General features: G+C 35.4%; 1 protein-coding gene and 1 long non-coding RNA gene across 2 annotated transcripts in view; one reads left to right on the top strand and one right to left on the bottom strand.

Annotated features, from left to right (window-relative positions):
- Positions 1–282, top strand: part of LOC105453059 — a 41,369-nt gene extending 41,087 nt beyond the window's left edge. The window contains exon 3 of the long non-coding RNA XR_974817.1: positions 19–282. This is a non-coding gene — a long non-coding RNA (uncharacterized LOC105453059). The remainder of the gene's footprint in view (positions 1–18) is intronic.
- Positions 283–4,820: 4,538 nt separating this feature from the next.
- LOC105453055 (homeobox protein Nkx-3.2-like) lies at positions 4,821–10,914 on the bottom strand. The gene is made up of 3 exons (XM_011694733.1): positions 9,663–10,914; positions 6,158–6,374; positions 4,821–6,002 (listed from the first exon to the last, which is right to left on the bottom strand). Exons 1-3 carry the CDS (start codon positions 10,129–10,131, stop codon positions 5,681–5,683), a joined length of 1,008 nt encoding a protein of 335 aa, XP_011693035.1. The 5' UTR covers positions 10,132–10,914; the 3' UTR covers positions 4,821–5,680.
- Positions 10,915–12,133: the final 1,219 nt, after the last annotated feature.

Here is a 12,133-nt window from a genome sequence, read left to right on the forward strand (position 1 = left end):
GCTTTTTTTTCATTTCAGAGTACGAAGAATAATGTCACTAGTAAAGGTACTGGTAGTAAGCTGTCCTCGTAGTTTGTAAGTACAAGAAATCTATGAAATATTTGAAAGAATTTCTTTGAGTCGTGGTGGCTGCATGAAACACCGCTGATTGGCCGCTCGTACGCCAATTTTCCTCGACGGCGCTTCGCCACGAAAAATCACTAAATTGCTTCTTTGAAATGCCGGAAAAGCGGAGGAAACGGTTTCCTCCGTAGTTCGCTCGACAAGTTCTTCTTGGTAGAGTTCAAGCGTCGTTACTCGCTTGATGATCCGCGTGATGTACTCGGGCTGATTTTTTTCTCCTACTTCCATAAATCTACAAAGTAGAGCAGACATCAATGATCGAGACAAAGAAATATTTTCGCCTAGGAGGCTAACAAGGAAACGGTCGAAATCATTGTTTTTTTACTTTGATGGGCTTTAGATATGTTTTTTCATCAAAAAATAATAATAAAAAATCCTTTATTTTTAAGAGATTTAGAGTTTCCTTTTTTATTGAAACCCCCCCAAATTTCTTGAAAATGACTTTCTTTTTAAGGGGGTTGAAATCCCTTAAATCTCTTGAAAATAAGGGATTTCTTCATTATGATTTTTTGGGTGAAAAACATTTAAAGCCCATTAAAATCGGTGAGGGACAGTTTCGACCATTCCTTTGTAAATAAGAATGCGTGCTAAGTTAGAAAATTAATAATATATATTATAGTATTATTTTACTTCTGATTTAATAAGAGAACATCCGAGTTTTTTTTGTGATTTGTTTTTTGTTATTACTTTTTTTAAAGAATGTTTTAGAAATTGTTAGTTAAAATAGAAATAATTTAAAATAGAAGTAATTTAAAATGTTAAGTTTTTAATGTCTTGTGATTAATCAATTTTTTAATATTTTTATAATAATTTTTTTAATTTTTGAATAACAGAAAATTATTAAGTTTCCAATGATATCACTTGACCTTACAAAAAAGAAAAATGTGATTTATCTAGAAATGTAAAGTAATATGCGTGATTTAAATATTTAGAAAATCACATTCTCGTAAATTGTATTTCGTTTCTAACGTCGCGTTCCGAATGTTTTCGGCGAAATGGAGAGGTGTCCCCTTTAACGTCTTCAATAGTCCATGTGACACTCCGGCTCCTAGGTTTCCTTGGCAACCACCCCAATTGAAACGCGTGTCAGAAGTCGGAAGAATGGTATATAAGAGAGGTAGAAGAAAAAGTGACGACAGAGACGAAAGTAACGACTGAAATCTCAAACTTGGAACCGGCAATTCCGTTTATATTACTTTGATGGGATGGCGAAATCTCAGATTTACATCGTGCACTTGTTTTACACACGAAAGTAAAGAGAGCCTGTATCTCTACAGCTTTTTTGTTTTCGACGAGTTACAGGTTGTTTACATTTTCGATATGTCTTTTAATAATCCGTCTTAAAAAATTTATCTCTCTTAAAGAACTTTAAGAGAGATTCCATAAAATATTGCTAAGTCATGCTTTACGTAGAAAAAAGTCTGAATTATACTTTTAAATTTGGTCATTCGTTTTACATCCATTGTAAGAGATATCGCAGGCGCTTGAAAAGTCAGAATTTTTTATCGTGCACGCAAATCGTTCGTGCAAAATTGATAATGGCTGCTATGTAGCCTCGAGCGACTGAATTGTCCTCTTTGTACGATTTTTTTAAATGAGATTCAAATTGATCCCGCTTTAGTTCTTTTTTGCAGTACATCTGACTCTATACTTACCTACGAATTCATTGAAATGTAGAGAATATTTAGTCAAAAATATTGAACAATTATTTCTATGTTTTTTTATTTAACTTTTATTTTTCGAATATTAAAACGAATTCTTAAAATAAAAAAATTAAACTTACAATTAGTTTAAATTCTTGTTCTCTTGAGAAAATATTAAAAAACTTATTTTAGGACAGTGAAATCGAGATGATATACTCTTGTCAGTAGCAACAATTATAGAGAGCATCAATAATTACACACAATATAGAAAACTGTAATAAATAATATTTTTATTATAGAAATATTTTTATTATAAGAAACAGTAGGATTTGTATGTCTTTTTAATGTAAAAAATTACATTAAATTTAAATAATTTAAAAAATTAAAATGTTTTATTCTAGCATTTAAAAAATGATAGTAATGTTTTATGATAGAAAAGTTTAAAAAATTTTTTAAAAAGAATTTTTTCATATTTTTGTATGTTAAAATAATAACTCTCAAATATATTATATCTTATTACTGAGACATATATATCTTATTACTGAGTTATAGTATGTACTTAGTTATTTAACGAATAGATTTTGTATTAACTTTACAAGTTTCTATTCCATACCGTTCATTTAACACGCAAAGCTTTCTCGTAACAAACGAAAGACGAGCGCTTGGAGAACGGTGTAGCGAGGGGTTAAGGCGTAGAGCCGTATAGGGTGATCAAGGGAGAGGGTGGTCTTGCGCTATTAACAGCTAATGAAAATTAGCTTTCGTCGGTTGATTGAGCGTTAAATCGTTCCTTTCTCGTTTTACGAGACAAGTCCATCAGTGGTGCACTCGAACGAACGTACTTCTGCTTCAAATTGTGAGCTTGTTACCGTCGCGTCGATAGCAAATTCCTGAATCAAGAATTGAAAATAGTTTGTCGTATTCCATACTAATATATATTTTAGATTCCAATATAGATTTTATATTACAGTTAAATGTTTGATAAACGTCCCATTAATAAGAAACATTGCCCTATACAATAATATTTTCATAGCATTATAATTTTAATTTTTTGAATGGAAAATAGAGAATGAATTTGAGAGTAAAATTTTTTATATTGTTTGTTTTATTAATAGAAATATATATTAAATTGAATGCGTTTTGTACTTAATTTATTTTATTTATGTAACTATTTTTAGTGCTATATCATAAGCTAAGCGGGAACTTGTAGCATTACTGAAACAATTTTTATTTATTTGCATCAAAAGATTTTATGCTGATTGCAACAATTATAATGCGACGACTTCTATTCGTAATCTGTATTCATGATTTAAACGCGACGGAAAATCAGTTAGGATGTATAGACTTTATAGTCGCTTCTGCAGTCCATTATTGCTTCGTTTAGAACAGTTCTAAACATTGTAAAGCCATAATGCTCTTGCGCTAAACGAGGCCTTGTGTCGATGCACAGTCGCTGTTAGTGCCATGCAAAACTCATCGTAATAATTTGCGGCTTGCGTCACGAAAGTTGTGCCGACCACTATAGTTTGTTGATACTCAGAAACGCCAAAAATATGAATTTTGAAGCAAATAAATGATAAACGATCCGAAAGTTTTTCTGTTACTTGCCAAAATTTATATTTCTTTTACTAATATAAAATTGTGAAGAAAGGGGCTGTTAGGAATCGATAAGTAGTGTAGCAAATATATATATACGATTTTAAACCATCAATATAATTTTAATAAGCAATAGATTAAATCTTATAAATGTTTCGGCTCCGTTCGAGCCATCCTCAGTGTATAATGCAATTCTAATTGTCATCTCAGGGCATTATTCGTATCGTTCGAGATTTGAACTGCTCATCGTCAATCCAAGCTGTTAGGGATGTTAATATCTTCAACACTGTAGCCGGATGGAAAGGCTTAGGATCGTGCGATCGACATCCAAGCTTATACGGTTTTAAACCATCAATATAATTTCGATCGAATCGAAAGTTACAATGAGCGCAAATGCGCACTACTTATTCTCTAAATTTTCTGGAGTGAATTTTCACTCTTTTGGAGATTTCACTCCAGAAAATTTAGAGAGTACCGCGCCGACTTCTAACAGTCCCTTTTCTCACAATTTTGTTTCTTAAACTAAGGAATCCATTTCCGTTTAAATTTTCTTTTTTATTAATATAATTATCTGTGCACAAAATTATTATTTTTTAAATTTTATTTATTATTTTATTTATGTTATTTTTACTTATTTTTTTATAAAGCATTTAATTAGATACCTTTACACATATCTAGGTATATATATAGATATATATATATATATCTAGACATCATGTTTTTCACATATTTGGCGTTTTGGTAAAAGAATAATATATTTGAGCTGTAGCTTGTTAAATATTTTATGATAACTGTGATTATTATTATTGTGTGTACGTGTGCAATTAAAACTTAAGAAGTCTAAACAAATAAATTAAGAACTACTAGTACCTTAGCATTCGGAGACCGTCCCGCAGGATTTACAGGGCGGAATGTAAAAGACGCTTCGGCGAGGGCAATGTAACACTTTTGTTTACAACAGATGAGTGTCAGATCTAGGTTTTTTCTCATCCGTCGGTTAAGCCTGCTCGTCTCCGCGTCTGAATAAACATATCTGATGTCTGTTGGGCCCACCCAGACACAGACTATTAAAACTCTTATGGGAAAGTCAGTTATAATATTGCCAACCCATTTTCTACCTGCAACTTTGTATTTATTTCTTTTCGAAATTGGAGGAATTCTGGGGAAAGGAAAATTGAGAAAAGAAAAACATTCACGATGGATTCTGGTCGATATACATATATTTTAAAGACATTTACGCATTTGTACTTAACAATAAATTGAGTTTGAACATGGTACACGCGTGGCGCATGTTAAACAAATTTAATTAGCATTAAATATTTATTTTATTTTATATTTTACATTGCACATGTTCCGCTATTAATTGCACGTATTTTTTATCAGTAATTCGAAGAACACATTTTTCATTTTTACTGTAAAAATTGTGCTCCGCAATTTTTATTTGTCAGACCATATTCTCTCAATTAAGATAAAAAGCACTATTTTGCATCTTATAATATAATAGTTATGCAACATCATTATTTTTTTCAAGATATGAAACTTTGAAGTTTAAAAACATCGAAAGATTAATAGAAAGCTAATAGAAGCATTATAAGCTTAATAATTTAAACTTTAATTTTTTCTATTTCGTTTCAAGTTTAAAGTCTGGTATTTTAGATAACAAAAGAAAATGCAGGAAATTCGATATTTTGTATTTTATACATTTATTTACAGGCTAATTTACACGATTGTTTTTATATCGTCATTGAATTACAATAAATACGCATGCGATGATCTCAGCTACGAGATGATTGATAAATCCAGTTATTTATGTATTGCATGTTAATGTAATTCTGAAGAAAGAATTTTTTATACACACGAAGTGCATATAGATCGAAATGCAATTGAAAGACTTGGAAATAATGTGTTTAATTGGAGCATATTTTACAATTGACCTATTAAACAGCGTCATAAATTATTAATAACATTTAGTATAATCAAATTTTAAACACCTTTTGTGAGTATTTTTAATTTTCTAAGAAATGCAAGATATGAAGCCATATAGATAACAAATAAATACAATTTTAAAATTTCACGTATATATACACTTTTCATGTAATTGAGCATAGTGTTGCCTTCAATTAATTTCAAGTCCTTCAATTCATTTCTCAAACAAAATCATAAATTCTCCAGAAAAAGTCTTCTCAACTCGTCACAATACGTCTATCTAAATGTATCATCATACTCTAAATGATGATATTTTGCATCATTCTCTTGAAGTACCATCATCTTCGTTTAGATATGAAACAATAGTCGGTACTCCGAGAGCAGTCTATCGTTCACTTCTCGTCCTTGATTTTCGAGATTTGGTTAGGATCGAAATCGGATGCGATCGGGTTTTGTACCTGAACATGAGTGGCATGTAGGGGCGGGCAGAGTAGCGGATACGGCAGGCAATAATACGGGAAACCACCGAGCGCTTTGTTCGCGGGATGAATCTGCGGGCTCGACATTTGCCCGGGAAGTTGCCCGGAACCACGAAGAGGCAATCCCCTCAGATGTTCGTCCGGATGTACCAGGACGCGTACAGCCACGCGCCTGGCGCTTCCAGAGTTTACGAGGGCGCCCAATTCCTGCTGTTGGCGCCGCTTGGTCTTATACCTAAAGTCATTAACGATAGTTAACGAAATTTCATAATTGGAAAGAGAAAAATATTTCGTAGCAAAATGGAGTTTACTTTTCGAAAGTTATATTTTCAGAAGTTTTTATATTAAATCTAGAAAATATAATAATGTAGCATAGATGAAAGACTGCACCGTCGATTCTGAAACCAAATCTTGACTTGCGTCTCCGTCAGTTTTAAACCGCGCGCTAAATCCGCCCTTTCTGGACCTGACAGATATTTTTGAGCGGCAAATCTTCTTTCCAGTTCATAGACTTGCGCATGCGAGAATGCCGCCCTACTGCGCTTTTTTCTGTTCTGCAAACTTTGGCCTGAATTTTGCGATTCGTATGCATCGTCCTCCGCCTCGTCTGTAAGATGAACGAATTTCTTTTTTACAAACTGCAATCTGTTGCTGTATGGATAAACTTGAATTAATAGAAGCAAAGAGTAAAAAATTAAGTAGTTTTTATTATAATTTTGATTTTATCAAATGTATTCTGATGTGCATCTATAAATCGTTATGGTTTATTAAAAGAACAGAGCTTTTAAGCTTTTATATCGACAAACGGTGGGATAAACTCATTTTTCGAATAACGCAAGCTTGCCGTTCAAATTCGTTTGCGGATAAATATTTAGATTTGCGCGAGAATCTGCAACTATACCGTAAAGCAATCGTTTAGCCCGAAAGTCGGAGTAACCATCAGCGAGCAGCTATAGAGACGGTGAACGATCGGAGAGAGAAAGAGCGAGAGAGAACCTCGTTGCTTTTGATGTCTCGTACAAACATTAACACATGTACTCGCTACTCCGACATGTTTACGCTTCTGTTCCGCGGTAATTCTCCTCTAAGTTTAACCAGTGGCACTAGAGTACAATCGTATTGCAGATCAGACTAGCTTCTTCTACTTGGCAACGAGCTTGATCCGCTACTTTGCGATATATACTCTCCATTATGAACAAAAAAAATTATATATAACTTTTTAAACAAGATAATAAAAATTAATTACATCGCTGAACAAACAATAGTCCGCGTTTTAATTTTAAAATATACTTGCAGATTTTTTTTATCCGTATTGATTGGAGAGAGAGAGAGAGAGAGAGAGAGACATTTAAAACATAAAAATAGTACATTTATATACATTTAAACCTGTCAATCTATAAAAATAGTAAATCTTGACTCTTACATTTAAAACTGTATAAAAGCAGTAAACTTTAAATGAAATTAATTTTTTTTCAAGTTTATTTTGATGTAAAGCTAAAATTTTTGCTCCGAGCATTTTCCCCGGTAAAGATTGATTATCCCAATATCGGAAATATTATAAACTTTATATGGTTAATAAAAAATTAATATTTTGATATCTAAAACATGTTATCTTTAGAAATAATGATTCTTTTAGAGTCAATAATTTATCAACAAAATATCGTGTTAAAAAAGAAGAACTGCTTTTATTTTAATTAATACAGAAAAAATTTTGATGTTTGCTAAATCACACATGCAGAGAATATTCGCGAATAAATCGCAAAGTTCTCCAACAGTGTCATAATTATTTCACGCTCGAAACGCTCATCCTACGTCAATGTTTATCGTCGGTGGTCAGCAGGAGACGCGGAGCATTTAGAGAGATCTATATTGGATCACTTTCGACGTCGACTAGATGCCATCTCGTCCGGCTAATGCGTCCATCCTTCGGTGCTCGTCAAACATCCTATGGATGTTTATATCGAGTCTATATCGAGAGTTCAGTTCCAGAGCGAGCAAGTGGCGTCGACTGACTCTGATTACATCGATGATCCTTCGGGACCACTAAAACGCTCTCCGGCTCCGTCCGTCGCGACGGAAAAGGACGTGAAAATCAGCGAAGGATTTTCTCAGTTATTACCGTAATAAGTGGTTAAGAACATACAGTTTGTCGCGCGACAACACCGATTGTTTCGACTATCCATTATCATATTAAATGACTGGAGAGATTTCCCCTCGAAAGTGGACTCGTAATTTTCTGAGTGCACCTTGAATCGGTGCCAGCTCGTGTCTACCTCTTCGCCCTCGGCGCCGCTGCAAACAATATGCTATCGTGCGGTTTCAGGTGACAATTCTTCGCTCAAGAGTAGAAGCTTCTTCGTAACATTAATTACTGTATATTTCATGTTATCTTTACACGATCTGCCTATGAAATTTTATGATCTCCAATACATTTTTTTCTGAACGTATCTTGAAATTATTGTGAATCGTATTTTCTTGATGACTTTTCTAAATCATTTTCTTCCTTCCAATACAACACGTGCAGATTATACGTACGAAATAAAGTGATTATAAAATGCATATCCAATTTTATCATAATTTAATATATATAATTTATTGTCCAAAATAAAGAAATCAATTAGTGATTAGAGTCAATAACGATTCAAATTTTATATCCCAAATGTTGAAAAATGTCTCTAACTTTTATGATTATAAAACGAAATATAAAATGGAAATCCTATTCGTATACATTACTATTATGAATACTGTTAATCATGATTGATTTCATAAAGCAGTCAATGCGAGGGAGAGTATCTGTTTACCCTTGTACTAAGAACACTATTCGACCAAGGTAATTCGATACTTTCGTATCCATAACGAGGGCGAGTATTATGAAAAAATGGACACGAAGAGTAAATTGCAAAGGTAAACTATCGTTATCTTCTGCGTGTAATACATAGAGCAACGTACATATGGTGCTAAACAATTAATTAAATATAAAATATTGCAAACATATAATAATTGCAATATAAAATAGCAATATTTAATATTTACGTATAACACATAGCTTAACGGATATATAGTGCTAACGGATGCAAACGATTAACTAAGAATTATTGCTAACCTACATGGAACACCTAGCGCCTACATCTGTCACGAATAAATCAATCACAATCGTTTACTCGGAAATGGTTAGCGATCGTAACCTTGATCTAAAACGGTTTTGATCTAAACGGAGGTAATCTGCGAATCCTTGCGTGCTCGAGACACAGAGGGAACAGAGTGTGGCCAGAGATCGAACAAGTGCAAGAAGTAGCCGGTACTCGTGACGTCTGCCGAGTCGAGTGCCACTTATGCTACTAAAATTACATTCAATTACGTTATCTGCGCTCGGGTTAACTTTAAAAACCCTTGAAAAGAGCTCGCCTGTTACGCGCGTATCTGCTCAAATGACCTCTTAAGTCCGCATCCTCGTGCCCGATACAAGATCCTCCGGCTCCAACACCATCTTCCAGAATCTCAAAGATATTGTTCTCGCTCGCAACATATTACGTGTTTAGCGTTTAATTTCTTTTCCGAAAAAAATTATTTTGTTTCCCTCGAGACTTTATGAGATTAAGGATAAATCATTGACATTTATCACACAGTTGTTTGATATAACTCCCAGTTTTTTGAAGAAAACTCTGCTTCGTAGTCACATACATGTAACCATCTAATAATTAAAATCGCCTATCAATTGCCACTTATGCACAAATTATTACTTTACTTAATTCAGTATTGCAGAGTTAATGACGAAAAATTCAAATGTATGATACTACTTTAACGTTTCGCCCGAGGGTGAAAAGGAATTCGCGTTACGCTTTTTGTTTGCAAACTTGTGGAATGATGATTTATGCATGCGGATAGCATCACATACCTAGATATTTATTTTTACTCATGTCCAAGGCTTCGTCCTGCTGTCTATGAGAAGTCTCCACCGGTTCTTTGACAGGCTGATACGCCGTCAGGTTCCCGAGAGTGTCGAAGTGATTCTTGAAGGTCCCTTGGGTCAAATGCGGAATGCCCCCGAAATTTGATAAATTCGCTTGCGCCAGGTTTCTCCTCAAGAGATCCAGCTCGTGCGCCATGTTCAGCTCTGGGGTGGGCAATCTCGGATAGTGAATCACCTGATCGTGATCGTAGCTTCCGTCAAGCTGCTCGCTCTCCACGCGCTCGTACTCGCGATTATGTCTTCTCATCGGCATGGAAACGGTGGCCTGGATTTTCTCCAGATCGCATCTCTTTGAATCCGCGCCAGAATTTCGTCGACTCAGGATGTCAGCGATACTGAAGGGGGTCGGTTGAAGGGGTTTCGGCGAGGCCTCGCTGCGCTTGTCGTCCTCCATCACTCCGTGCTCTGCTACTGTTCTCTTCCACGCGACGATCACGACGAAAGCTGTCTCGAAACAGTTCTTTCTGCGCACTCGACGTCTCTCCTCTTCAGATCTTCTCTTCCTCCTCGATCTTCTTCATTGTTATAACCATTATTAATTGTCCACACACTCTAGAAAACTCGTCGCGTCACATGTTACAATTTCTCATCGTGCAAGTTCACCACCTTGTCTTTTCTTCACGGAAAAACAAACTTGGACTTCTTTCACCTTTACAAACTTGCCGGGGAAAAAAAAATCGAGAGATTATACGTCGAATTTCCTCAAGTCACGCAGCATGCTGTCATTCTCGCTTGTCCGTCGACACGTTGGAATGGAGGCTCGGCCGACGAATGCTAGGCGCCTTCCGCGGTCACATAATCCCTGCAGACCCTCGAGCAGCCAGAGAGATCGCTGGTAGGCCGACTGGCGTTATTAATTGTTATTCCCGAGTGCTCGACCCTTCCGATTCGAGTGTGCTTCGGTCAAGTGTGCTTGTCGCCCGCGGAGACTTATTTTTCGAATTACCACACTCAACCCGCAGCACTCCCTTCCTCCCTCGAGAAGAGCCTCCCTCTTTTACTCGATCAGCCCCCACCTAAGAGACGTTTCGCCCTCTTCTCACCCTTCTCTTCGCCCCTCTCTCTTCTCTCTCGTTTCTCTTTCTGTTTTGCGAAAAATCTCTACTTCCACGTAGATGATCTCACTCGAAACGGCTTTCCGTCTCCGTTCAACGAGAGATGAAGCTCCACGCTTATCAGATTCCAACGATGCTCTTATCAGCTATCGATCGCTCTCTCACTGCGTGTCTTAGAAATGATCTTTCTCTCCTCTCCTTAACGAGCTCCGGTGATGCTTTTCGTCACCCACCCTCTCGGATCCCGAGCTCTCCTGCGAGCGAGCTTGTACGTGCGAATACCGCGCGTTCTGAGGTAGGTGGAGCTTTGGATGTTCTACGTCCGATCGGACGCGACGCTTCCGTCACGACGCAAGCCTCGCCCTATGGCCAATCCACAGCTTTTCCCGCGACGTCGCTTTTCCGCGACGGCCAATCCAGGCGGAGGCACGAGTCGGGAAAGATTTCTGCCACGGAGTGGGATCGCGGGGGATTTTTTAGATCATCCTGATTGTCGCGACCCCGCCGGAAATGTACGGGCACTTTAGAGATTTTCTCGTTTTGTCAGCGAAGATGATAAAAGGCTGTTGAAGTTCTTACCATGAAGCAATCACTCACGATAGTGAGTCTGACACAAGATAACAGTTTTATTATTGATAAGTTCTGATTAAATATAACGTAATTAAATTGCATTTGCACTTATAGTATTTGCTCAAAGCGCGCGTTAGGAAAGTAGATTTAATCATATCAGTCTATTGATATACCTTTGATATATTTTTTTTACAGCAGCATATGGTAAAACTTTTATATTTTTTAAATTAATATTGTGACATTCGTTTTTTATTCATTCTTCTTTCTGGCCTTTTATATTGATCGTTCTTGTTTAATTATCATATTCATGTTATAATTATGTAATAAATTTTTTTTATCAAAAATATCATATGAATAAGCTAAAGTTTTGTGTTCCATTTTAGATGATCTGATAATTTATATCACAAAATTCAGAATAAAATTTTTTACAATTATATGCATTGTTTAACATGAAAAACATTTGTAGAATTAGAAAAATATATATAAGCACATTTACGTTAAAATATGTAACATATAAAATTATAAATAAAATTTTATCCTCAAATTTTCCGCAAATTACATCTAAAATGAACGTAATACTTTTTTTACAAATTAGTAAGGTTATCAATAAGATAATAAAGCATTTCAAAAGATGCACGGAAAGAACGATTTTGCTGGAAGACCAAAAAAAAACCTGAAAATAATTTTTGTTATAGCATCATCAAAATATTTTGTCGGAAACTCAAGAATAATAAGCATTGCTATAAAAAGTTTAGATCGGAAGAGCACACG

Source organism: Wasmannia auropunctata, unplaced genomic scaffold (assembly GCF_000956235.1).
Source record: "Wasmannia auropunctata unplaced genomic scaffold, wasmannia.A_1.0 LD336022.1, whole genome shotgun sequence".
In the NCBI taxonomy this organism is placed as follows: domain Eukaryota; kingdom Metazoa; phylum Arthropoda; class Insecta; order Hymenoptera; family Formicidae; genus Wasmannia; species Wasmannia auropunctata.

Coding starts and splice junctions, on each gene's coding strand:
- LOC105453055 (XM_011694733.1), bottom strand. CDS start 10,131: ATGGAGGACGACAAGCGCAGCGAGGCCTCGCCGAAACCCCTTCAACCG. Junction 6,375..9,662: donor GAGTAAAAATAAATATCTAG/GTATGTGATGCT, acceptor TTCATCTTACAG/ACGAGGCGGAGGACGATGCA. Junction 6,003..6,157: donor ATTTGGTTTCAGAATCGACG/GTGCAGTCTTTC, acceptor TAATGACTTTAG/GTATAAGACCAAGCGGCGCC.